This window comes from Rhincodon typus, chromosome 13, assembly GCF_021869965.1.
Source record: "Rhincodon typus isolate 14 chromosome 13, sRhiTyp1.1, whole genome shotgun sequence".
Taxonomy (NCBI): domain Eukaryota; kingdom Metazoa; phylum Chordata; class Chondrichthyes; order Orectolobiformes; family Rhincodontidae; genus Rhincodon; species Rhincodon typus.
The window spans coordinates 19,574,391-19,597,974 of NC_063344.1; the positions used below are offsets into that span (position 1 = coordinate 19,574,391).

The window sequence follows — 23,584 nt, forward strand, 5'->3', positions numbered from 1 at the left end:
TTCTCCAGGGCAACTAGTGATGGAAAGTACAGGCTGGTTTTTATGCGAACATTTTATGAACGAATGAAAAAAAAATTAAGCCAGTATATGTGACCCTCCCTACACTGTCAATTCATGAAACGGATAGGTACAACATTTTAAATCTGGAAGAGATTAATCAGAATCTAAAGGCCGTGACAAGTTAATGGTTTCAGTACTTTTGTTTTTCATGTCAAACTGTATGTCATCAGAAAAATGTGGCATCTCATAAAGTGCCTTTTTAAATCAATTAAATGTTAGATATGGCACACAAAACCCAGAAAATAGGAGCAGGAATAGGCCATTCAGCCCATCAAATCACACGACCATTCAGATATCCTCAGATATTGAAACATTCCATATCTAAACTAGCAAGACCTGGACAATATCCAGGTTTGAGCTGACAGGTGGCAAGTAACATTCACACCACACAAGTGACAAGCAATAATCATCTCCAACAGGAGATGATCTAACAATCACCCCTCAACTTTCAAAGGCATACTGTCACTGAATCACTCACTCTCAACATCTTGGGGATCAATCAGAAACCAAACTAGACCAGCCACTTATAATACTGAGGGCTAAAAGAGCAAGTCAGTGCCTCAGAACCTTGCAGTGAGTAACTCACCACCTGACTCTCCAAATCTTGTTCATCATCTACAAAGCACAAGTCAGGAGAGTGAAGGAACAATTCACACTTGTGTGAATGCTCAACAGGCTTGACACCATCCATGACAAAACAATCTGCTTGGTTGGCCTTCCATCCACAAACTTTCACTACCTCCACTGCCAATGCTCAATAGAAGCTATTCCATGCAGAAACTGAACAAGGCTCCTTAGATAGCACCTTCCAAACCCATGACCAATACCATCTAGAAGGACAAGTGCAGCAGATACACAGGAACATGAACATCTACAAGTCCCCCTCCAAACCACTTACCATCCTGACTTGGAAATATACCACCATTCCTCCACTGTTACTGGGTCAATATCCTGAAACTGTCCCATCAGCATTGTGGGTCCACCTATACCAAATGGACTGTAGTGGTTCAAGAGAAAAGTCACTACTACCTTCTCAACAGCAAGTAGGGATGGCAATAAATGCTGGCTAAGGCAGCGAAGCCCAAATCCCACACATGAATTAAAAAAAGGGCAATTTTCTCTCTCAATGCCTGACTCATGCTCTCTTCCGCATATCCCTCGACACCTTTAGCCTTAGATATACTCAGTGACCTGGCCTTTACAGCCTTCTGTGGTACAGAATTCCAAATGGTCACCATCCTGTGCTGAAGAAATTTCCCTTCATCTCAGTCTGAAATGGCCTATGGCATATTTAGAAACAGTGACCCCTTATTCTGCTCCTCTCCCCCACACCCTACCGAATGAGCCCCCCTTCCCCTCACCCCACTGGCCGGGGAAACATTATCCCTGCATCCAATCTGCCTAGCCCTGTGTTTTATGGGTAATTTGCACTGTCCAGTTATTGCTCAAGGTCAGCTCCCCTTGATTTCAATTGATTTCATTGTTTAACAGAAACTGAGGAAATATTCATTGCTTTTGATAAATTTTCACATTTATATATACGACAGAATGTGGAGCTAACAAGAAAATAAATCTGCATGGTCTAAAAGAAAAGTGTTGCATGATGCAAAAGAATTTCAAATAACTCATGTCACAATTCAATACGTCAGACCAACCCTATCAAACTCCTATCCACCATCTCACTCAAATCATCCAGTTCCCTTGACACAATTTACATTGTCCACTTCAATGTCCTCTCTTTGTAACTTTTTCAAAAGATCAATTAGCCCTTTGATGAATATGTTCTATTTGGCTTATTTTCTTACTCCTAATATCCTGGAATATATCTCCTAATCTTTTAAATTTGGTCTTCCAGCAGTTTGGGGATACTTTTACAGCCACTGCTTCCTCCCCTCACGATCCCATTGATCCTCATTGTTCCCTTCCTCTTTTTGAGGCTCCATCGTAGTTAACAAGTTACGTGCAAATTTGCTGACGCCGAACAGAAGTACAGGACCTGTGCAAGCCAGCAGGGATCAGAGACTAAATAAAGGTCTAGGTAAAGAACAACAGCATACTTTCAGATTTTTAGTTTAGTTTTGAAGGTTATTCCCAATTGGCAATTGAGAGGCTGCATAATACTGTTTGAGTTACAAGCCTGCTATCTCTCTTTTATACTTTACTGACAAATACAGCTTAGGTCAGTAATCAATCAATAACTATTTAACTTTTATAATGTCTCAAATCCATAACCTGACACATCTGAATGAATCCAGACTGGATCTTGCTAATCTGCAGATTTGATGCATGAGATTGGATATTAGTTTTTACATTTTTTCTCACTGAGGCAAGAGTTAATGGTTTCCATAATTTAACATTATCCATGACAAGATGGCAATAAAAATCACAAACAAGGGTTGCTTTTTCTATTCAATGTGAAGTAGAACTTCAATCTGCATTGTCCTTCAAGTCAGGAGAGAGGGTATTTTAAGGTGGATATTTGTCATGGGTTTTACCAGTCCCTTGATGTTAGGGCTTCTCCTTGTTCCTTAGACGTGTGCACTTTTGGCATGTGTCGGGTTTGTTATAGAGTTGGAGCCTTGTGAATTGGGGTAATACTGGTTTTCCTGGCGCTGTGGTGAAGGGCCAGTGCAGCATGCAATCACTGTTCCACCGAGCAGACACAGCATGGTGCCTATCCAACCCACAAAGAGAGAGTAGCCGAAATTGAAGAGCCGTGCATTTTGGTGGACTCCCACTGGGAACCAGATTGTGGCAACAGCTGCACAGATTGCTGTAAAATACAAACACAAGTAAGACCACGCATTTATGTAGCATCTTTGACAATGTCTTCCAAACAATAACTTCTAAATCACTTCCCAATCTCAACTGTTGCTTTCCCTGCCCAACCGGGGCCTTATCAAATAAAACAAAGCAATTTGCATTTCAATAGTGCTTTTCTTGACCGCAAGATGTTCCAAAGCACTTTGCCGTCAGTTAAGTCCTTTACTGAAATTAGTCACTGTTGCAAGGAAGAAAACATGGCAGTTAATATTTAGGTAGGAAGATCCCACCAATAGCAATGAGATAATGTTCCAATAATCTGTTTCAGTGATATTGGTTGAGAGGTAAATGCTTTCAAAGGCACCAGCAAGAAGTCATTTGCTCTTCTTCAAAATAACAACACAAAATCCCTTGTGTACACCTGAGACAGCAAGTGGAGCTTGGCTTACCAATCTAAATTTTGTGCTCAAGTCTGGGAAGGACTTGAAAACTATAGTTCTACCAGTCAGTTGCAGCTGACCCCAAGCATTCTTCAGAGTGAGATCAGTTAAAGGAGAGATCCATTTCATGCGAAGGTCTAAGGACCCATGAACTATTTACGGATTGGTAACTATAATCACTCACCAGACAGCGGAGAGGATGAGAGGGTAAGGGACTACCACTTAGATAAACAGACGGAATACAGAATAATCTGATTTCTGTCACAGTTCTCTCTAAGTGAGGTTGTCTGAATAGCACAGTTTTATGTACAGGGCACACAGTTGCATGGAACTGGACTGACCATGCTCCGCATTGATTCCATGTCAAAGCTGAAGAGAAGTGGATATTCACTCTTTTGTTCAACTCTGGGCTCAATCCAAATCAGAGAATGAAATTAGATATGCTAACTCTCAATGAGACTCAACTCCTTTCTCACTGAGATCTTGGAATGACTGGAAGTGGTGATGTGGGGGTACATCTTTCCCAGTAGTTGATCTGGATACTGGTGAACCAGCCATCCATTTTGTAATGATCTTGTTTTCCAATGAAACTGTTAATGTATTAGTAATGTGAATGTGCAGTGACAAAGAGCAACTTCTCTTTTTTGCACATTTTCTCCAGATAGAAGAGAGCTTGCCCATTAAACAGAAATAATTAGGCCGCGAGAAGGCTGGCCCCAGCACTGTCTACTGAATGATGGTTCATATCTCCATGCTTAATAATCAACTACTGAGACACTCTGGTGATCTGTAACTTACCCATCAATATGTAGAGAATGGAACCCAGCAAGGATTGCTTGTGCTTGGAAGAATGGGATTCGGTTCCAAACCGCATACATGGTAATGATGTGAGTATGAGGAGAGTTGCTGGCAGTCCCAGAATGGAGGCAGTGATCATCAGGGCTCGGCTGGTCTGCAGATAGGCTGTGTGAGGGAGAAACAGCTATCATTTATATACCCATTTCAGAGATAGTGGAGATCAGTCAATACCAAGTGAGCTGATTAGTTAAGCTGCTATTGATTTGAAGAGAGACATCACTGGCTGGGCTAGTTTTTATTTTTAGTTTATTCTTAATGGTGGTTCAGCGTATGAGGGATAGAATCAGAGGATCATGATACTTTATGGTATCAAAGATGGTGATTTGGCCCATCAGTTTGTTCTAGCTCGTTGAAAAATTTGAAGATGGTGAGACAATGTAATGTGTGGCAGAATTTGGGATCCATAGCTTTATAAAAAGTGGCATAACATACACAAAATGAAACTTGGATTCAATCTTTATAAATCACAGATTACAGTTCAGCAGAAGCATTGTGTCCAATTCTGGGCACTGCACTTTCAGAACGATGTCAAGATCTTGGAGAGGTGCAGGAGAGATTTACCAAAATATTTGAAAAGATGAGAGAGTAGAGAGATCTGAAAAGCTAACATTGTTTGGTTAAGAGCAAGGAAGGTTAATAAAAGTTTCTACAGATGTGTTTAAAATTATGAAGTCTTTAAGAAAGAGAATAGGGACAAATAATTGCAGGAGGGAAGTCATCAAATATCATTTTTAATTGCCAAAATGTTTGTGAGGAACATTAGGAGAAATTTTCTGTGTTGGGAGTTGTCATGAACTGGAATGCATTGCTTGGAAGGGTAGTAGGAGTAGATTGAATGATAACTTTAGAAGGAATTTGGCTATATTAGGAGCATTGTGTGGGTAGTGCAGTGGATGTTGTCTACATCGATTTTAGTAAGGCATTTGACAGGATCCCACATGGCAGACTGGTCAAAAAAGTAAAAGCCCATGGGATACAAGGTAATGTGTCAAATTGGATCCAAGGTTAGCTTAGTGACAGGAAACAAAGGGCAGTGGCTGATGGCTGCCCTCATGAAAAATGGAAAGCTAATTCAAGTAGTGTTCTACAGGGCTTGGTGTTGGGACCCCTGTTGCTTGTTTCATACATTAACGGTTTCGACTTGAACGTGGGGGGCACAACTGGGAAATGTGCAGACAAGACAAAAATTGGCTGCGTAGTAAATAGTGCAGAGGATAGCTGTAAGCTCGAAAATGATACAGATGGATTGGTGGAGTGAGCAGGAATGTGGCAGATGGAGTTCAACTCTGCTAAGTGTTAGGTCAAACAGTAAAAGAGAACACAAAATAAATGGGAACATACTAGGAGGTGTGGATAAAGTGAGAGATCTTGGTATGCAGGTGCACAGGTCCCTAAAGGTTGTCGTACAGGTAGGTAAAATTGTAAAGAAGGCAAATGGAATGCTCTCCTTCATTGGCAGAGGTATAGAATATAAAAGTAGGGATATAATGGTGAAACTGCATAAGACGCTGGTGAGGCCACAGCTGGAGTATTGTCTACAATTCTGGTCACCATATTACAGGAAGAACATAATTGTTCTGGAGAAGAGTGCACAGTAGATTTGCTAGAATCTTAATTGGACTGGATAATTGTAGCAATGATGAGAGATTGAAGAGGTTGGGGTTGCTTACTTGGAACAGAGAAGGCTGAGGAGCAATATGATTGAGGTGTACAAAATTATGAGCGGCAGAGATAGAGTAGACAGGCCGAACCTGTTTCGCTTGACAGAAAGTTCAAACACCAGGGGTCATAGATTCAAGCTTAGTGCAGAAGGATTAGAGGGGGCATATGGAAAAACTTTTTATGCAGAGAGTGGTGGGTGTCTGGAATTCATTGCCTGAGTTGGTATTGAATGCAGAAACCCTAAAACTTTTCAAAAAGCATCTGGATCTGCACCTTGAGTGCTGAAAGAAGTTTTAGAAAGGGCATCTAGGTGTCTTTGGGTTAGCATGGACTAGATGGGCCAAATAACCCCTTCCATGCTGTATTATTTCTATGGTTCTTAAATGACCCTGCCACTCACTTCTTCCTGTGATATCCCTACCATACTCTACACAACCAATCCATTTCAATCCTCCCTGTCAGACGTCTTCTTCCCATGCCATCCTGCTCACCTATTCCAAGGCGCCCAATGTCCCTAGTGACATTCTATCTCTCCTTTCCCTCCAACGTTCTTCCTTCCCTTCCATTTATTTCAGTCCTTTCTTCCCATGCAATCTTCCCTTTGCCTATCTTGCTTTCCACTTTTTAGCTGCTTTTTTTAAACTGGAAAAACAAGGGTCTCGTATGTGTAAAGGGTTGGAATTGAGTGCATTACCTTGCCATGTAATGATATACCAATTACATTTTACTATTTATACTAAATAATTATTTATATACACTAAATAATATAATTAGTGTAGTGATTATATGAGTTCAGTGATTGGGGCTGTTAATTTAGTCCAATCAGGGAGCCTTGTCTGACAGATATGAACAGACGTATCAAACATTCACTCTTGAGATCTGCCTCTGAGGGAGCTGGATGAGTGTTGAGGACTCCCCACGTGAGAATAAATGGTGACTTGGTGACAGTATACTGGCCTTATTCGAGTTGTTTCAATTAGTTTATGTAGTTACACTTAATGTTACATAAATCGTACATAGCCTGGAAATCCTGGTTCAGACAAGGATAATGATTGCTTGGTTGCAGAAGTGAGTGGGTTTAGAGGGGGTCAACACAACAGTGACAAATTAGTGTTCCAGAAAGCATTAGCACCTTCATTGCAAAATAGGAGTGTCATATTGGAAAGCAGACAAAATAAACTTCTGAAACTTTTAAGCATTTTCACCATTGGACTTTTGCAATCTATATGACTATTGAACAACTAAAACCCCTATCTTTCACTAAGGGCTGAGTGCTGCTCACTCTTTTTGACCTAACTGTTTGAGGATTATCTGTCCTATGCGACGTGTATGGAAGGAAGACATTCAAAGCTAGGAAAGGAAATCCCAACATTGACTGATTCATCTAGTTCCAGCACATTTCCTGTTAGATCATCAGACAGAAATAGGATGTGACTATAGTAGGTCCAGAATTTAAAATAATGCTTGAAATTGTTTTCTGTAATGTAGCTCACTGAATTGTCCTTGATATTGGGATGAGAAAGGGAGCAGGGTGTTTTGAGTGAGGTGCTTCAGAAGCACATTGAGAAGAGCCTGAGATATGGGAAGAATTTGGATCCATAGGGTTGCATTTTGAAGTGAGTCAGGCATGTCCTTTCACAATCTGGTACAGATTCATAAAACCATTAAAAAATAAACAGAGAACTTGGGTTTATCTCTCAAAAAGATGGCATTGAAAACTAAAGAAATTACATTAAACTTGTACTGAACCTTAGTTGAACCTTAGTGTGCTAATTGTCGAAGGATATAGAGGCACCAAAGAAAGTGCAAACAAGATTTCCAATGATGATACAAACCATCAAAGATTTGTCTCTTTTGGCTTTGAAACAGAAGGGTAAGGGGATGACCTCTCAGATATTTGGGGGTGGCATGGTGGCTTGAGATAGCATGATGGATCAATGGTTAGCACTGCTGCCTCACAGTGGATCACACACTGTCCATGTGGATCATGCACTGTCCTCTGACACTCTACAATAGTAGCTCACTCATAGACTCTCACACTCTGGGACAATGGTTCACAACACTGTCCCTTCACACTTTGGAACAGTGATTCACAGACTGCCGTCTCACCTTCTGGGACAATGTATCACACACTGTCATTTCACACTCTGGGACAGTGGGTCAGAACAATATCCCTTCACATTCTGGAACAGTGAGCCACAGGCTGTCCTCTTACATACTGGGACAGGAGGTCACACAATGTCATTTCACATTCTGGGACAGAAGATCACCTTTTTCTGTAAATCAGGAAATGGGGCAGTGAAAAGAAAATAACGTAATACCAAGGTGAGACAAAGCGTGAAAGGAAGGGAGAAGGTGAATCATACAGAAATGTACAAGGATCAAGCTAGCGAGAAAAGTGAAAAGTGTCGAAGAATAGAACTGAAGGTTAGCATTTGGATGGACAAATGAGGAAAAAGAGAGGTATATCAAGACCATGAGGGAAAAAAGAAAGAGACGGGGTATCAATAAAATTAAACAGGGTAGACAGAAAAATGAAGAGAGACCAAGTCAGTCAGGCAGACAGATGGTGAATATCTTAAAGCCAGACACGCTATAATATAAAACCCATAGACAATACGAAAGGAAACCTGATCACCACATTGTTGATGCTGGGATTGGACTGACTGCTGAATAAATGGCTTGTCGGTAAAGGGCAAAGTAACTTGCATTTTCACCTATTCAATGCCAATAGCATAACGTCACAATGATTATTAATTATTTACTTTCAAACAAACAAAAAACAAATGAAAATCTTTGCCAAACGTTCTTTGATTTTTGCCAAGTTCATGCCCCTTTAAGTTGCTTCAGCTCGCCTCATTTCCTTTGGTCGTATAGTGCAGAACCCAGCTGCTATCACGCTTTCACGGATTACACAACTACAGCTGCAAAAGCATTGACTTCAGCCACAATTTCACTCACACGGTGCTATCTTTACCTTGACCTACGCTTGGAATAATAACTGGGAACTGCAGCAAATTAAAAGGGTTATGAGCCATTATTTTATCCGTGATGGTGGAATTGTGGTTGGAAAGGTTTGTTGAAAACAGGTATGGGACTTTCCCCATCTAGCTGTCCACTGTCTGTGGAAAGCACAGCACATTGTAGTCACAAAACTAAGAGAGATCAGGGAGCAAGAGGCATTGGTAAATCGTGGTTCTGTGAGTTTGAAGACTGTGTGTTCGATTCCTACTCCAGTGGTTTTAAGGCCCTAATCCAGACTGATCCTCCTAGAACACAACTGAGGGAATGCCGCACCATTTGAGATGTCATGTTTCAGATGAGATGTTGAAACAAGGACTTGTCTGTCATCTCAGTAAATATAAAACACCTGACATCATTTCACTGATAGTAGAATTTTCTGATATTTGTTTTTCAACCAAAATCACAAGGAACCACAGGTTATATTATTGCTGTTTGTGGGGTGTTGCTGTGTGCAAAATGGTGGCCACACTTCCCTGTTGCCACAGTAACTGCACTTGAAAATATACTTCATTAGCTGTCAAGCATACTGGACATTCTGAGGTTGTAAGAGGCTCTGTAAATTGAAGCTCTCTTCTTTGCTTCATTATGGTTTCTAGTGTAGAGTGTGGCTTGTTTCTTGCAGGACCATGAGTGTTAAACTTTGTCAGGTGAGGCTGGTTCAGTATATTCAGAACTAAGTTCATTGCTCAATATTCATATAATCTGCGATATCACAGAATCAGACCAGTCAGCCACCTGGGCTTCTTTATCTAAACTTCAGTTGAGGCTCCTCCACCTTTATTTTCTGTAAGAATATGAGCTCAAAGGATATTTTTGTGGATTAAACATTTTAAAAGTTAAATGGTTCTACAGTTTTTGCTGGAAAGCTTTTTATTTAGGAGAAACAAAATGCTGTGGATTTTCTTCTGACTCAACATTTTGAATGCATTGGAAATGCTGCAAAACACACGTCTAGTCACTCAAGAACAAGGGAAACTTTCTTCTGAATAGAGAAATGCATGGAACTCCTGTAAACTTTCAAAATATAGTCAATTATAAATCATCTTCACTTAATTTCTGTGCTCTAAACGTTGATGCTGTTAGAATACTTGCTAACATCAAGTGCCTGGATTGCACCATCACCATGGAAACAGAAGCCAAGAACAGAATAAATTTTTTTGCTAAAAGAGATGACAGAGGCCCAGGACCTTACCCAAAGACAAATGTTACCAAGCTTGTGATTGCATGAGATAATCGTGTGTGTGTATGTGTGTTTCTCTGAAGTGTGTGAAGATTTTCCTGTCTTTAAATGTTTAAGAAATTGCAGCATAACTGTTCTTTAAAAGCCTGTCTTTTAAAAAAGCCCTATATTGAGTTTATATTTTGTGTTGTCATAGTTACCCATAAAGGAATCAGTATTTCTAAATTGAACGAACATTTGAATGCATTTGATTGTGTGCTTGTTTTAATTTAAGATTACGCACCCAGAACTGAGGAAAACTTTGAAATGCATTTTAAATGAAAGACATTGTTGTAGATTTATTTTTAATTAAAATTTACTTGGATAATTGTGGAAAGGCACCACAGAGCGTGTTTTATAAAAGATAAGCTTCAACGTTGAAGTTACAGTTGCCAACGTGACTGGTGGAAAATCAATTCAAAGCACTTTGTTTTAACAGAATTTGAATTTAAAAAAACTTCTGTCGCTTCATACTGTTTAAATTAAAGAAGTGTGGTTTTATTTTACTTTAGCTTGAGCAGTTTACTGATGACACGAAAATAGGCAGAATGAAAAGCAATGCAGATGGTAACTCAGCAAAGTGTTATTTATAAAGTAAGCAAATAGTCAAAATTCTGAAGAATGGTTCAAAGTAGGGAAAGTGAATTACATCCATTTTGAATCAATGAAGGACAGAACAGAGTGCTTTCTAAATGGTGAAAAGATAGAAACAATGGAGATCTAAAAGAGATTTGGGAATCCACATACATAAATTATTAAAATGTCATGGCTAGGTCATAGGGTCATGGAGTCATATAGCATGAGAACAGATCCTTTGGTCCAAACATTCATGCTGACTAGATATGCCAATCTTACCTAGTCCCATTTGCTATCATTTGGCCCATATCCCTCCAAACCCTTCCTGTTCATATACCCATCCAGATGCCTTTTAAATGTTGCAATTGTACCAGCCTCCATCATTTCCTCTGGCAGCTCATTCCATACATGCTGTACCCTCTCCATGAAAAAGTTACCCCTCAGGTCTTTTTTAAATCTTTCCCCTCTCACTAAACCTATGTCCTCTAGTTTTGGACTTCCCCACTGTAAGAAAAAGACCTTGGCTATTCATCTTATGCCCTCATGATTTTATAAACCTCTATCAGGTCACCGACCAGTCTCTGACACGTCAGGGGAGAAAAAGCCTTAGCCTATTTAACCTCTCCCTATTGTTTAAATCCTCCAGTCCCAGCAATATCCTGGTAAATCTCTTCTGAACCCTCTCCAGCTTAATAATATCCTTCCTACAACAGGGTGACTAGAATTGAACACAGTACTGCAGATGATACCTCAACAATGTCCTGTATAGCCACAACATGACATCCCAATTCCTATACTCAACATTATGACTGATGAAGGCAAGCCTGCCAAATGCCTTCTTCACCATCCTGTCCACCTATGACTCACTCTCAAAGAACTGTGAACATGCACCCCTAGGTCTCTTTGTTCAGCAACACTCCCAGGGCCCTATCGTTAAGTTTGTAAGTCGTGCCCTGATTTGCCTTTCCAAAATGCAACACCTCACATTTATTTATCTACATTATCTACAAATTTATCTACATTATACTCCATCTGCCACTCCTCGGCCCATTCGCCCATGTGATCAAGGTCCTGTTGTTGGCCTTCAATGTGACAGATTTTGAGTACAGGAGCAGGGATGTGTTGTTGCAGTTCTACAGGGCCTTGGTGAAGCCACACCTAGAATGTTGTGTGCAGTTTTCTGAGGAAGGATGCTGTTGTTTTCGAGGAGTGCAACGAAAGTTTATCAGGCTGATTCTGGCGATAGCGGGTCTGACATATGAGACGAGATTGACTAGGTTGGGATTGTTTTCGCTAGAGTTCAGACAAATGAGGGTGAATCTCAAGGGAAGTATAAAATTCTAACAGGACTGGACAGGGTAGATGCAGGGAGGATGTTTGATGGTGGGTGTGTCCAGAACCAGGGGTCACAGTATGAGGATTCAGGGTAGACAATTTAGGACAGAGATAAGGAGACATTTTGGTGAGCCTGTGGAATTCATTACCACAAGAAGTAATTGTTGCCAAAACATTGAATGTATTCAAGAGGTGACTAGATATAGCAATTGGGATGAATGGGATCAAAGGTTATGGGGAGAAAGCAGGATTAGGCCATTGAGTTGGATGATCAGCCATGATCGTGAAGAAGGGCGGAGCTGGCTCAAAGGGCTGAATGGCCTCCTGTTGCTCCTATCTTCTATGTTTCTATGTACTCTGAAATAATCTTCTTCATTGTCCACTACACCAGCCATTTTGGTGTCATCTGCAAACTTACTAATCATACCTCCTAGATTCACATCCAAATCATTTATATAAATGACCAAAAGCAGTACAGAAATGGATAAAGGCTCAAGTTAGATCTTGACCTTTATAATATATAGAGGACAACAATACAGCGGAGCTAATGTCATGCTTTGGCTATACAAAACTCTAGCTAAACCACATTTGGAACAATGTGAACTGTTTTGGGAACCATTTCACAGGAAGGACGTGTTGGTTGTGGAAAGAATGTAACATGTATTGACCAAAATTGTATCTGGAATCTAAGGCTTAACCCCCAAGAAGAGGGTAAGTAAAAACAGAAAATGCTGGAGAAATTTAGCAGGTCTGGCAGCATCCTCGGAAAGAGAAACAGAGTTAATGTTTCAGTCCGATAGATTCTGAAGAAGGGTTACATTACACTCAAAACATTAACTCTGTTTTTTGCTCCACATATGCTGTTAGACTTATTGTGTTTTTCCAGCATTTTCTGTTTTCATTTCAGATCTCCAACATTTGCAGTATTTTCCTTTTATTTAAGAGATTAAATAAACTAGGGTTGCATTGTCTGGACTTTACAGGTTAAATAAGCAATAATTTGATCACAACTTTCAAGATATTAAAGAGATCCAACAGATTGGGAGAAATTTACAGATTGAGTATAGTAAGTAATTGCATTTTGTGCAAACATTAACAAATAATAAAATGATCTAGAATGGGATAACTTAAAAAAGAAAAGATTGTATCCCTGTTCTTTTGTAAAAACTGCCAAATTGCAGTGTACTGCTTTAGTTCCACTGGCTGTAACTCTGCCATATTTCCTCTTCTTTTATCAGAATAGTTTGGTTTAACTGTGAAAGCTGAAGGGTTTATCATTTTTTTTACATCAGTTGGAAAGGCATCCGATGAATGAAAAGGAAAAAAATATACTATTTACTTTTTATTGCTTTACTTTATGTGCTTTATATTGTGTTTGGTTTGTAAAACATCTTCTTCTTTTATTCAATAACAGAATGTGGCCTTTGCATGTTAGGTCAGCATTTATTGCCCATTCCTAGTGCCTGGAGTCTGAATTATTGACGTTAATTAACATGTTACATGTGAACATCAGACTCATGTTCTGGTCATAGTAATATTATGGTTGTTGTAAATTATATAAAGGTCTCTAGTTTCAGACATGAGACAGACAGAAATAATTTGGAATGGAATCATCCTGGTGTTACTGGAATGTATGAGAAAATGGGAGCGCTATTGCTATTCAGCAGCATAATAGCAATCTGAAGAATGTTAATAGCGGTCGTCTAAATGATCTTTTATCTTACTGTGTGGCAGTTCATAGGAATGGATAACAATTTGATAATATTTTTGTGCCTTTGTTACTCACGTTTTGACAATTGGAAAGCAAAGAGAAGCTGACATGTATGTTAAATATTATGCAACTTTTAAAAGATTAAAAAAAGATTTACAAAAAGCAAAATGGTGTTTGGTTTTATTAATTGGCAAAGGTTTCATAAATTTGCATGAATTGATATAATGGTATTTATAAATATAAATAGGCTGAGGATCAAGGCCTACTCGTACCTGGGAGTCACATAGTGGTTGCATGAAATTCTTAAGGGGGAGGATGACCAGCCAGAGGTCCTTGTACACATTGGTACAACGACATAGGTTGGAAAAGGGATGAGGTCCTCAAAAGTGATTATAGGGAGTTAAGCAGGAGGTTAAAATGCAGGACCTTAAGGGGAGCAATTTTTAGATGACTTCCGGTTCCACCTGTTAGGAGGATTTGGCAGATAAATGCATGGCTTGAGAGCTGGTGCAGGGGTCAGGGATTCAGATTCTTGGGTCATTGAGATGGAGGTGACCTGTACAAGAGGGCCGGGTTGCACCTGAACTGGAGGGGGACCAATATCCTGGCTGGGAGATTTGCTAGAGCCATTCGGAAGGGTTTACACTAGTCTGGCAAAGGGATGGGATCCAGAGCAGGAGGGAGATGAAAGAGAAGGTTGAGGACAGTATAGAAGTTAATGAGAACAAGTTAAATCATAAAGGCAGTGTTGGTAATCCTAGTACTAGACAGGCAGGCAACAGCATGATAGGAAGCAAGGGAAGTCTGGATTGAACTATATTTCAATGCAAGAGGCCTGATGGGTAGGCAAATGGACTCGGGGCACGGATGGGTATGTGGTACTGGGATATAACAGATAGCTACTACAGAAACATGGTTGAGGGATGGACAGGATTGGCAGCTCAGTGTTCCAGGGTACAGGTCCTATATGAAGGAAAGAAGGGAAGCAAGAGAGGAGAGGAAGTTGTGTTTTTGATTAGGGAGAACATCATGGCAGTATTGAGAGAAGACATTCCTGAGGGCTTGTCCACTCAGTTTGTGTGGGTAGAACTGAGAAATAAAAAGGGGATAGCAGTGTATTATAGCGCCCCCCACCCCCACCAATAGTCAGCAGGAGATCACAGATAGCTGCAAGAATAATAGGGTTGTAATAGTAGGGGATTTTAAATTTCCAAACATTGACTTGGACTGTGATAGCGTTAAGGGCTTAGATGGAGAGAAATTTGTTATGTGTGTTCAGGAAGAATTTCTCATGCAGTATGCCGACTAAATTACTGGAGAATGGGCAAAACTTGACCTCCTCCTGGGAAATAAAGCAGGACAAATGATGGAAGTAATTCCATATGGAAACGTATAGGCCTGGTCCACAACTTAAAGTTCTAAATTTGGCAACACCAGTTTTGATGGTCTTAGACAGAATCTTTCAACAGTTGATTGGGGGAGGGTGTTTGCAGGCAAAGGAACATCTGGAAAGTGGGAGGCTTTCAGAAGTGAGTTAATGAGGGTTCAGTGCCAGCATGTTCCTACTGGTGGGAAGGGAAGGGCCCGTAAGAGTATGGAACCCTGGATGACTGGAGTTATTGAGGCCCTGGTCAGCGAAAGGAAGGAAGCCTTTGACAAGTATAGGCAGCTGGGATCAAATTAATTCCTTCAGGAGTGTAGAGGGTGTTGGAGTACACTTAAGAGAGAAATCAGGATGGCTTAAAAAGGACATGAGATGGCTTTGGTAGATAATGTAAAGGAGAATCCAAACAGATTCTACAAGTACATGAAGAGAAAAGGTAACTCGTGAGAGGATAGAGTGTCTTAAAGATCAGCAAGATCATCTATGTGTGGAGCCACAAGAGAGGGTGAGATCCTAAATGAATATTTCTCATCAGTATTTGCCATTGAGAAAGGCATGGATGCTGGGTAAGCTGGGGAAATAAATAGTGATGTCTTGAGGAGAGTACACATTACAGAAGGAGGAGTGCTGGAAGTCCTAAAACGCATTAAGGTGGATAAACCTCTGGGACCTGATCAAGTGTATTCCAGATGTTGTGGGAGGCTAGGAAGGAAATTGTGGGGCACTGAGCAGAGATATTTGTATCATCGACAGCCACAGGTGAATTACCTGAAGACTGGGGGATGACTAATGTTGTGCCATTGTTTAAGAAAGGCTGCAGGGAAATACCTGGGAACTATGAACCGGCAACCCCAACGTCTCTGGTGAATAAGTTGTTGGATGGGATTCTGAGAGACAGGATCTACAGGTAATTGGAGAGGCAAGGACTCATTTGGGATAGTCGTTGTGCTCGTGAAATCATGTCTCACGATTTGATTGAGTTTTTTGAAGGGGTAACCGAGAAAGTAGACGAGGGCAGTGTGGTAGACGTTGTCTACATATACTTTAGCAAGGCCTTTAATAATGTACTGCATGGTCGGTTGTTGCGTAAGATTAAATTTCATGGGATCCAGGGGGAGCTAGCTAATTGAATACAAAATTGGCTTGACAGTAGAACACAAAGGATGGTTGTAGAGGGTTGTTTTCCAAACAGGAGGCCTGTGACCAGTGGTGTGCCACAGGGACCGATGCTGCGTCCACTGTTATTTGTCATTTATAGAAATGATTTGGATGACAATTTAAGAAGTATAGTTAGTAAGTTTTCAGATGACACCAAGATTGGTGGTATAGTGGACAGTGAAGAATGTTATCTGGGAATATAGCAAGATCTTGATCAACTAGGTCAGTGGGCTGAGGAATGACAGATGTAGTTTAATTTTGATAAATGCAAGGTGTTGCATTTTGGTAGGTCAAACCAGAGCAGGACTTACTCCAGTCAATGTAGGGCCCTGGGGAGTGTTATAGAAAAAATGAGATCTAGGGATACAAATTCATACTCATTGAAAGTCGAGTCAAAGGTAGACAGGGTGATGAAGAAAGCTTTCGGCATGCTTGCTTTTATCGATCAGAGCATTGAGTATAGGAATTGAGACGTCTTGTTGCAGCTGTACAAGACACTGGTGAGGCCACATTTGGAGTATTGCATGCAGTTCTAATCATCTTAGTATAGAAAGGATATTATTAATCTAGAAAGAGTGCAGAAAAGATTTACTAGGATGCTACCTGGACTGGAAAATTTGAGTTCTAAGGAGAGATTGGATAGGCTGGGCCGTTTTTTCCTGGAACATATAAGACTGAAGGGTGACCTTATAGAGGTCTATAAAATCATGAGAAGCATAGATAAGGTAGATAACCAACAGCTTTTCCCCTTGGTAGGGGAGTCTAAAACTAGAGGGCATATGTTTAAGGTGAGAGGCGAGAGATACAAAAGGGCCCACAGGGGCAATGTTTTCACACAGATTGTTGTGAGTGGCTGGATTGGGCTGCCAGAGGTAGTAGTGGAGGGGAGTACAATTTTGTCATTTCAAATAACATTTGGACAGGTACATGGATGGAATAGGTGTGGAGGGATATGGACCAAATGCAGGCAAATAGGACTAGTGAAAACTGGATGGCATGGAAAAGTTGAACTCAAGGACCTGTTTCTATGCTGTAAACTTCACTGACTTTAAATGTTTCAACAGGTGACTGCTTTCAGTTTGCTGGATATAAATTTCTGTATTGTTCAGTATTAATGCTTTTAACTTAAACTGTGAGCTGAGAAAATAACTCCTTGACATTCTAAGCGGAGCACCTGTTATTTCTTTCTTAAGAAGAGACGACAGTGGTTTCACAGTCCATGGGTGAAACCTTACCAGTTTAGTGTGGATTATGTGAGGCAATGTGATATACGAATGTGATATGCTCAATGAGGCCCATCTCAATGTCAAGGTCATGTGTTAAATCCATCCCTTGCTCATTTTGCTCAAGCGGCGTGTAGAGATTCTCACCAGGCAGTGTCAAGTTCCCAAATGGTACTCGTTATTGCTTGTTAACTGTATTGTTAACAGCTCAACTCACCATGGGTTGCTATCTCAAAGTCATGGTACAGCTCTGGACTGATAATGCTCATCCAGGTACTTTTAAATACAGTGCTGAAGCTATGGATGCCCATCAATTCCAGGGCCTCCAATGAGAAACAAGTTTCTTCAGAAATGGCATGTAGTAAGGTGGGATAGGAATTGGACGTGATTCTCACTGTGAAGGCTCAAATGCTAATTATTCCAGTGAGTTAATAAGACATAGAGGGAAAATTCGTTGGGCTTTGCAGCGATAATCACTCCACAAAACTCAACATGACTTCCACTTTTGCCAAAAATATTAAGATTTAGCTGTACAAGGATGACATGGTAAGGCAAGCGATTCTCCTCAGTTTTAAGAATTTAATAATTTTTCTACAAACATCAGATGTCACAACATATTGAGAAATTGGACTAAAGGTTTGCATTTCAAAAAAACTTCCTTAACTGTTTCAGGTCCCCCTATTATCTACTGGGACAAAGCTCAAGAAGGTGAGTTGTAGAGGTTAACTCCAAGTATCCCTGTCTCTAACAGAAAACCACCAAGCATGGATAAATTTTGTTTTTCAAAGTTGAAAAAAAGGTGATATGAATTGCAATTTCATGTAATCAACAATTTAAAATTTTACCTGATGATTAAAGAGAAAATACATTTTTCATTAAAAGAAGAAAGCAGTTTTGTATCAATGAAGAAAGTTTCAGGGAAACAGAATAGAACATTAACAATCCTGTCAATCCCGGTAATATGACTATGGTAAAACAAACTCAGCCATGATGTGTCAGGGAATCAAAAGTCAAGATTGGCTTCCTAGCAAGCAGTATTTAACAGGGTGTGAAGTTCAGGCCAAGCTAAATCAGATGGGGATGGAGCTTGTTGAGGTGTAAAGCATGTGTGTGTGTGTATGTGTGTTGTTTGCCATGTCACGATTTACCCTCCATGTGAGGAATGAATGGATATTTCTAAGGTCAGCAGAATTTTGATGTGGACTACATTTACAGAAGGTTGAAGATCGGAGAAGGAGTAATAGCCATTGATGAGAATTTCTGCAGCAGATGACCAGAGGCAGCTGCTTATGGAGTGGAAGTAGGTGCTTTTTTTGTGATGCCATGGATATGAGATGGGAAACACAACTTGGGGCCAAACAGATCCATCAAATGGCAGAAGTCTGAGATAGTGAGGAGGAAAATTGTGGCTCATTCAGGAACAAAAACAAAGTTGTTGGAAAAGCTCAGCAGGTCTAGCAGCATTTGTGAAGGAAAAAAACAGGCTCATTCAGGACTAGTTGCCAGACACAATCTGACAGCAGTGAGGCAGGGGAGATGGTGAGAGAAACAAAGTAGTGATGTTGTCATTTTGTGGATTAATTGCCGTGGTGTGTCCTTCCGAAATGGGAGAGGAGGAATTGGGAGGATCGGTGTTATTTGGGGGCACCAGGAATAACTGTGTGCACGCAGCAAAAGAAGCCATTGTTGGAGATCATCTGGCCTCAATTTCAGCGAGTGAGGAGCCAATCCAGGGCATGGCAAGTGAGCTATAAAATGTATGAAGGGCATTGGGGGAAGATGGTGAGATCAACCATATCTTAGATTGCAAAGGTGGTGATGACGAGAACACACCAATATATTTTTAATGAATATCATGGCTATAGTCTTTTGTTCACCCCTTGAGGTGAAGATGCCTGCATTCATTATTTGGGTCATTTGCCAAAACCATAAATGACAAATGATATAAAGATGATGAGAAAGAATTGGCTGTGGTTTAGATTATAGTAAGGGAGAGGTGCCTGTCATCAACCTCTCTCTGTCATCTGGATCAATCTTCATCCAGTGATATTTAAGACTAAGCATCTTGAGATAAATCAGGAGCTGTGGGTGAGGATGACGTTTTTAAAATTCGACGTGTTCGCAGCACCACTCTGATTTATTTCAAAGCTTTTAGACCTTAAATTGGTCTCATCCACTCAGTTCACCCAGAGTCAGTCTTCCCATGCCCAGGTAGACAAATCCATAAGTCACTGAGGGAAATAGGCACAAATCTATGTTTTAATAGCTGTTGTCATACGGAAGCCGCAGGTGAGAACCAATACAGGATGAGCCTCTCAAATGAGTGCAATTAACCCACCAATGAGAGGCACTACCCCTCCCTTACACCCATGTAGTAAGTGCCATTTCCATCCTGATAGTATGATGAAATCCTGAAAGAAGGGATTCAAATGTAGAGTTCCAGAAAATACTGGTACGGAGCTGAGAAGAGTCAATGACTTTGAAGAGGAAGTGCAAGTTAAAGATACAATGCAAGTTTGCAACAAAAGGTAATTTTTCAGAATGGAAGAGAAATTTCCTTCATTTTTGAAATTGAGTGGAGCTATGGCTGAGATAGAACTATTCCTCAAGTCATGAAGTACCAAGAGTCAGGAAGGGAATTTGAATACTCGAGAGTTCAATGGAAATGAAGGACAATGTCGATCTGGCGGCTGAGGTATTCTCAGGGACAGAGTGGAGAGGGATGGGCCATATCTGGAAAAGTCACTTGAGATCAGGATCATTCAGAATCACAGAATCGTTACAACACAGATGCAGTAGTTTGGTACATCAAGTCTATACTGACTCTCCAATGAGCATGATGTCTTAGTGCCACTCTCCTGCATTTTCCTTATACTCTTGCAATGTTTCTATTCAAACAATCATCCAATGGCCTGTTGAATACTTCAATTGCCCCTGCATATGTCAGGAGCAACCCCAAGGTGGGACATTTGGCTTGTTGAATGAAGGAAATATAATTTTTTTCAACCCCTTTTAATGTTGTTTGTGGTGATGGTGGTCAGTCATGGATGGCTAAACTAGTTGCACACAAGGTCTGCTCAAATAGGTGCTACTGCACTTGAAGATAAGGAGCATGCTGTGAGTACCTCCAGGATTGGCCAAGATAAAAGCATATGTTCCAACAGGGCATCAAAGCTCAGAAGATGACTATACAGACTTTACTAGTACTTGCTGGAGGGTAGAGAGCTAAAGGCTGGGAATTCGTCCTTTTGAAAGAACAACTGTAAGTTACTTGGTGAGGTGGAACTTGTTAACAGGATTGACCAAAGAAAGAAGTGGGAAGCTGAAAGAGGGCAAAGGCATGTTGCTGGCAAGGCATACAAAGAAACAATGCAGAGATGCTTGTAATTGAGAACATGGAAGTAGTGAGGGTGTACATATTCTGTGCTGTCTTCATAAGTGAATAGGGGAGACCAGAGGAACAGGTTTAGGCAGGACAGCTGGGCAGTCAGATCAGAGGAGAGAGTGTGTGAGGGGAGCTGAGACAGAAATCAAAAGGATGTGGAATCACAGAGTGGGGAGGATGAAGGAAGAAAGGGACATTGGAAATCTAATTGAGAATCAAAACAGGGGACAGCAAACACCAGTGGTTTCAAAGAAAATATGAGAGGGCCAGAACAAATAAAAAGTTTTGAAAGTGAGCAGGGTGCCAGAAATGTAGGAGCACCAAAAACAGTATTGCTCGGTAATGTTCTCCCTTTTACCATTACTAAATTGCCAATTTCATTGGGTCTGTTACAATATCTTGCATACTTGGCACAAACAGAATTATGAAATATAATGTGTAATATGACATTGGAGTAAATCATCATGCAGCAATCTCAGGAACTGTGAGATTTACACAATTATACATTCACTCAATTCTTTACCATGAAATTTTGACCAGGGCAGAATAAGGACGAGGGGATTAGGGATGGGATAAGAGTTTTAATAGTCTTGCTGAAAATACGCCTGCTGAAAATCCATAGATAATTATAATATCTGCCAGAGTGCCCACATATTCCTATCTGAGGCAGAAGCTGTAACACTGTGTCTCTTTGTTCAGAAGCCATTTCATTTCAAATTTACAGTTTTGGAATCAAGATTTCTCACTTACACCCAGAAGAGTAACAATTCTAAATCAGCAGAAAATAGATTGAAATAGAATAGTATACTCACATTTACATAGCATCTTTCACACTATCAAGATTCCTGAATGTGCTTTACTGCCAATGAAATGCCTTTCCAGTGTAGTCATTCGTTGTAACAAATGCAGCAAACATGCAGTGTGAGATCCCACAAACAGCAATATGATAATCACTACATATTGAGGCTGAACACCGTAGTGAACAGCTGTGTTCTTACTCCGAAAGTGCCATTGAATCTTTTAATCCCCCTCATAGCGCAGATGGGGACTCGATTTAATAGCCCATCTGAAAATCTGAACCCCCAATAATGCAGCACTCACTCCTCACAGTATTGTACTGGAGGGTTAGCCTGGATTATGGGCACAAGCCTCTGGAGTAGAACGTGAGCTACAAGTTCTTTCTCGAGTTCAACCCATTAAGTCACAACTAATACTTAGTGAGAATAATCACATACCTTCCTAGAGGGAAGTAATGACAAATATGCAGAATGAAAGATTGATAAATTGCTGCCCAGTTTTGAGTTAGTGTCTACAAAAAAATTTATGGCCTCCCGTTAGCAAGTATTAGTGAATGTCCTCATGTTCTCTTTGAGTTCAAATTAAGATTCAACTGGAGAATAATTACCTCAATGAATATTCCATGTGTGGATTAGCACAGGAAAAATTAAAGGGCACGTATAAATTAAATTTGTACCCAGTATTTTACCACTTGAAGTTAAATGGGTTAATTCATCAGGTAAATCAGTGGAACATCAGCTGGAGTCATAAATTAGCTTCTGCAATGTGGCTTTGAAGAATATGTTGATGGTTTGAAAGCATTCAGGGAAAGTTAAGAGCCAGATATTGAGGCAACGTATAAAATCAGAGTAGGAACAAAGTAAAGGAGGAGCAAGAGGAGGAGGAAATATGGAACAAAGTAAAGATGATTACACAGCAAAAATAATTAGATAAAATGATGCAAAGGAAATAGAGACAGCGAATGGACAAATTGTATTTGTTTAAAAGTGTGGAACCAGAGGTGAAATATATATGTCTAAAAATTAAAAAGCATTGGGGAATATTTAAAAAGGAGGTGGAGTTAATATTGTCACAAGACTAATAGTGATGGATAAGTTACCTGGCATTGTCAGGATGTCCGTCAGAGTCTTGCAGTGATAACTGTCAGTTGATCGGTAACATTCAGTCCACAGTCCCTTCAGTTTCAATCCATTGAAATGAAGGCAATCACTCACTCCTGTTGAGCAGCTCTGAACCCATTCTTTGGTGATGGTGGCAATCAGAATAGCGATCCAGCCCAGGGAGCTCAGCATGAATCCCAGTAAATGCAGGCACACAGATGACATTCTGTCTTCAACTAACTGAATAATTCACTAGCACAAAAATGTGGAAATATTTCAGGCCGGCTCTGTTCCTCCCGTGAAATATTCCTTCCAAAAATAAAAAGCTTGACACTGTCTCCAAGACCTCTCAAGAAACACAAGATGCCCACGATAGGATCTGTGCTTGTTTTCAAAGTGAAACTCTTCCTTTATTTGTCCGTGTTCTTCTTAGAACAAAAACCTTTAAGCAACACAATCACAGAAAGTGAGGTTGAATCCAAAACCAACTCTAAGAAAGTCTGAGCTTAAATTCTCCAAACCAATCAGGAAAACTGGGAGGGGACGATGAGGCAGGAACTTCCCTGGCCAATCAGTAAAAGGAAAAAACATAGTTTTTTTTTCTGTTCATGTCTAATTCCAGTAATAGGGAACAAATGTACTTACTAAAATCACATAAATAATGATTAACACAGATTATAATACTTGATTATAACAAAGAAAAAGACTTGCATTTACGTCACACCTTTCACAATCTCACAATGTTCAAATGCATTTAAAGCCAAAGCAGTACTTTTGAGATGTGGCCACTTTTGAAATGTTGGAAATGTGGCAGTGAAGTTGTGATTAGCAAGTTTTCAAAAACAGCAACATAATAATGATGAGAGATAACAAGGTGTAGAGCTGGAT

The 23,584-nt window shown here is 40.2% G+C and overlaps 1 protein-coding gene across 1 annotated transcript; it reads right to left on the reverse strand.

Annotated features, from left to right (window-relative positions):
• Nucleotides 1-1,436: 1,436 nt before the first annotated feature.
• LOC109921334 (claudin-11) lies at nucleotides 1,437-23,151 on the reverse strand. The gene is made up of 3 exons (XM_020521357.2): nucleotides 22,696-23,151; nucleotides 4,062-4,226; nucleotides 1,437-2,833 (listed from the first exon to the last, which is right to left on the reverse strand). Exons 1-3 carry the CDS (start codon nucleotides 22,919-22,921, stop codon nucleotides 2,589-2,591), a joined length of 636 nt encoding a protein of 211 aa, XP_020376946.1. The 5' UTR covers nucleotides 22,922-23,151; the 3' UTR covers nucleotides 1,437-2,588.
• Between the last annotated feature and the right edge of the window lie 433 nt (nucleotides 23,152-23,584).

Coding starts and splice junctions, on each gene's coding strand:
- LOC109921334 (XM_020521357.2), bottom strand. CDS start 22,921: ATGTCATCTGTGTGCCTGCATTTACTGGGATTCATGCTGAGCTCCCTG. Junction 4,227..22,695: donor GGACATCCTGACAATGCCAG/GTAACTTATCCA, acceptor TCCCTCACACAG/CCTATCTGCAGACCAGCCGA. Junction 2,834..4,061: donor CATTCTCTACATATTGATGG/GTAAGTTACAGA, acceptor TGTATTTTACAG/CAATCTGTGCAGCTGTTGCC.